The sequence below is a fragment of the Arachis duranensis genome, chromosome 6, assembly GCF_000817695.3.
Source record: "Arachis duranensis cultivar V14167 chromosome 6, aradu.V14167.gnm2.J7QH, whole genome shotgun sequence".
Lineage (NCBI taxonomy): Eukaryota > Viridiplantae > Streptophyta > Magnoliopsida > Fabales > Fabaceae > Arachis > Arachis duranensis.
The window spans coordinates 108,366,252-108,370,428 of NC_029777.3; the positions used below are offsets into that span (position 1 = coordinate 108,366,252).

At 28.4% G+C, this 4,177-nt stretch overlaps 1 protein-coding gene across 1 annotated transcript in view; it reads right to left on the bottom strand.

Moving 5' to 3' along the window:
- Positions 1-1,569, bottom strand: part of LOC107495811 (subtilisin-like protease SBT1.7) — a 3,299-nt gene extending 1,730 nt beyond the window's left edge. Inside the window, exons 1-2 of the mRNA XM_052262942.1 lie at positions 869-1,569; positions 2-367 (exon numbers count right to left, since the gene is read on the bottom strand). Of these exons, the coding sequence (XP_052118902.1) occupies positions 2-367; positions 869-1,440 (938 nt within the window). The 5' untranslated portion in view covers positions 1,441-1,569. The remainder of the gene's footprint in view (position 1; positions 368-868) is intronic.
- Between the last annotated feature and the right edge of the window lie 2,608 nt (positions 1,570-4,177).

Below are 4,177 nucleotides of genomic sequence, written 5' to 3' on the forward strand. Positions count from 1 at the left end.
TGAAGTGGAAACAAAAATTCCATGGGACGTGGCTGTGAAAGCACCAATAGCAATGATATCTCTATAGTAGTCCGTTGAAGTTCCCCCAATAGACATGGACAGGACATTCACACCATCGTCTATGGCCTTGTCGATTCCGGCGGTTATGTCAGAAGCAAAGCATCCACCAAGCCAACACACCTTGTAAGCCGCCACACGGGCTTGTGGAGCCATCCCTCTTGCTGTCCCTGAAGCCAAGCCGAAGAGGCTTGCTCCTTGGACTGCTGATCCTCCTGCTGTAGTTAAGGTATGAGTTCCATGACCATCATCATCCCTTGGTGACCTTGATTCTGTCTTCTCATCAATAGGTCCTAGAGCTGCTTCATACCTATACAATTTCTTTTCAAATATTGTATTTTGTAATTTATCTTCCCAATCTACAGACTTTGAATTTGACAGCAAGGTTGGGGTGCTTGGCCCTGGTCCTTGAATGTTGATTATATTACCCCTTGTTTCTTTTCCTTATCTTATATGATATTATTATTACGTTATTTAATTGAGGTAATGAACATAAGGGTAAAGTTGGAAAAGATTAATTAATGCTACATAGATATTCACACATAACAGATTTCAGTTAAAATATTTTTGTTGAGAAGACAGTTATATAGATGGTGGAAGTATAATGATAAGATATTAGATTGAATAACAAAACTTATCATGAACTTGATAATTTTCCCCACAAAATGGTCAGTTAGTAGATTAAATAAAGAATTTTATTTTTTTAGTTCATGAAAAAATAGAGAAAGACATAAGGCAGCAGTATTTAATGCATATACAAATAAAGTAACATACATTATGCATATATGAGAAAGGCATCATAGCTTCATACCCTTTGACCAAAAACCTTGCACCAACAAGTTTCCTGTTACAGCTTGATGAATTGAAGTTGGTTCCAATTTCACACTCACCTTTCCAGCCTCTCGGCACTGGTCCGAGTCCCGTGTCATCCAAGCTCTGCAGCTCCGGCCAAACACCAGTGTCTATTACTCCAATAACCACCTGACTCTGCTGCTTAGAAGCAGGTAAAAGTGTTGTGGCCTTGTCCAATCCAAGAAACTGTGGTGTTCTTGTTGTGTGAAGCTCATATCTAACTTCAGGCATGACATAAAGAATCCCCGGTTGTTTTGAGAGTGTTTCAGCTTCTTGGTTGGTTAGCCTTGTGGAGAATCCATGAACTACATGATTGTATGTGTATAGCATCTCTGCTGAATCTGACACTGATTTCAGTGATGAATCATACCAACTGAGGTGATCACTGAAACTTTCTGGCATGTTGAACTTGTCCATGTGAACTATGTATGTTTTTTTGGCATCTTGTGTTTTCTTTTCAGCTATGGTGTGTCTGCCATAGAAAATCAGCAGCAAAACAATCTGAAGAAACTTCAATATCAGTATCTTCATCTTGTCACACTGATTTTTTTATTTGTCAAATGAATCTTGGCTTCTTCTGTGCAGAGGTATGTAAGGTATTTATTGGTGTTGATTTGGAACTATTGAACCTTGATGCAAAGATTCTTTTTACGGCTAAGATGATTATAATTGGAGGGTCACACAAAGAGGGTTGCCCTTAAAACAACAAATGAATGTGGACCCAAGTTATAGAAAAATAATATTAAGAAAAAGTTTGTTAAGTTGAATCAATAATGCATCGTGAGTGACCCAGTGTTTCAAGGCATTCAGGAAATTTTGGACCTCCTTTTTGAATGAACAACAACTAACTAATTCTAATTTACACCCATGTATTATTAATGGTACATAAATTAATCACGTTATATTCAATAGTAAATTAAAAATTAGCAAACATCAGATATTCACTTAACACAATAGTTTACTCACCAAAAAAAACTTAACACAATAGTTTGCCGCTATACAAAGTTTTAGCATTTTTCATGGTATCTCTCAACTCAATATACCAAAGATAAATTCGTCAAAGATCAGAGTTTTATTAAAGAGTTTGTTATTAACTAATGGGTTACTGCATGCACAAGACGAAATTTAAATTTTTAACATTTATTTAAACGGACTAGTAAACTAACAACTAGATTAACCCAACTTAAATAAGTTTTAGAATTTTTAACTAAAAATAAAAGAATCAATCTGTCAAATGCACCAAAAGAAGAACCCCTTATGAGAAAATAAAAATATTAAAAATATATGACAGGTGTCATATTGCGGAGGAAAATGGTTTCTCCAAAATTGTTGCCTAATTAAAGAAATATTTCTGACCAATCAAATACAAGATTCATTATGGGTTTTGGCTATCTACAATTCTTTCATATAAGATATTTATAGGAATTAGATTTAATTTAGCTGTTTCATCACAAGATACTCCACTTTACAACTTTTTACTCATTAAACAATCAATCATGCACACGATAATCTACTTTATAATTAAACTTCTCACATACAATCCACTTTTAAAAATGAATATTAACCAAAAAAATGAGAAATAATAAATAAAAATATATATTTAATAATATTTTCATTTATAAGAGAGTATAAATGATTCTCCTTAATTAAATGACATAATTAATTTATTTTTATTTATTTATAGCAAACATCAATTCAAGTTTTATGTGAATCAAATTCCAAAAAAATTTTTATTATTAGTTTATTACATACATAATTATACAATCTTTATTCTAAATGAAAGTTTTAAATTCTTATATCATTAATTCTAAAAAGTATTTTTAAATCACCAGAGTATATTTTATAAAAAAAATCTAAAATCTCAAATTCGATTAGTCTCAATTTATGAAAATTAGATACATAAAAAAAACTATTGGTTTATGACCTACAAAATAAAAAAATAAATATTAAATAATAACAAACCAATTTCAATTCATTCATTATGAATGTTATATGTTTAAAATTATAGATATTATACATATAAAATTATAGATATTAAATTAGACATATTTTAGCAACTTCTATTATATAACTCATATTTTTACATACAGATTATATATTATAAAATAAAAAATAGAAATGAAGAAGAAAATTATGAAATAATTAATGTAATTATTAACTGATCAAATTAAAATCAATAAATATAATTTTTATAAATATAAAATTATAGATGTTATAAGTATGAAATTATAGATATTAAATGAAAGATATTTTCATAAATTTTACTATGCAACTCATATTTTTACTTATGGATCGTTATACAATAAAAAATAGAAAATGAAATGTAAAGAAAATAATATAATAACTGATATTTGAAAGGAACCGTAAATAAAAAATAAAAGGACAAAGATTAAAAAAACAACCAATAAATAAAAAAATAAAAGCAATGCTTATAAAAAAAAATTAGTATATCATGGATAAAAATTAAACACTACAAAAATTGAGATAGATGATAATTTTTTCTTTCAATTTAACGGGGTATGTTTTTTTCTTCTTGGTTGCTAGAACTTATATTTGCAGGACGTCATTATAATTATGTTATATTCTATTATTATAAGTTAAATTGTAAGAATCATGGGATATGTTTTTATTATAATTATAATATATTCTATAAATAAATCACCACATTAAAAGTTTATGAACATTTCCCACATTAAATATAATTATGAAAATCAAATATAACCATGCGCATGAGAGAAGCAAAATAAAAGACTCAATCAAAACTAATAAAGCGAAAAATAAAAAAGTTTGAGTAGTTTTTGGCTAATTTTTTTTATTATCAAATATTTTTTTTTAATATTTTAACTTTTCTGCGTTACTCTTCATTTCTCCAACTATATATAAAGAAACTTCCATTATTTTATGATATTTTCTTATGGTATGAGTCACAAGTTTTTCTTATTAAGTTTTCTTTGCACAATTAACAAATCATTTCCTAATCCAGTTGTTAATAAGTACTCAACATTACATTGAAGATTTTCCATGTAACTAAATAACTAATAATTAAATTGTTACAGTTACAACTTGAACTTTTACATCAAATGGAGACTAATACCCGTAAGAAAAATAAAAAAAAAATGGAGACAGTCTCGTTATTAAATATGCTACAAAATCTACTAAATCAGTTTCATTCATTCTGTATTAATGTGAGTAGTTAGGTAAGCACACCAACTCAATGATTTTCCTTTTTAAATTATATTTTAATTTTCTTATTATTTAAATTTAAGTT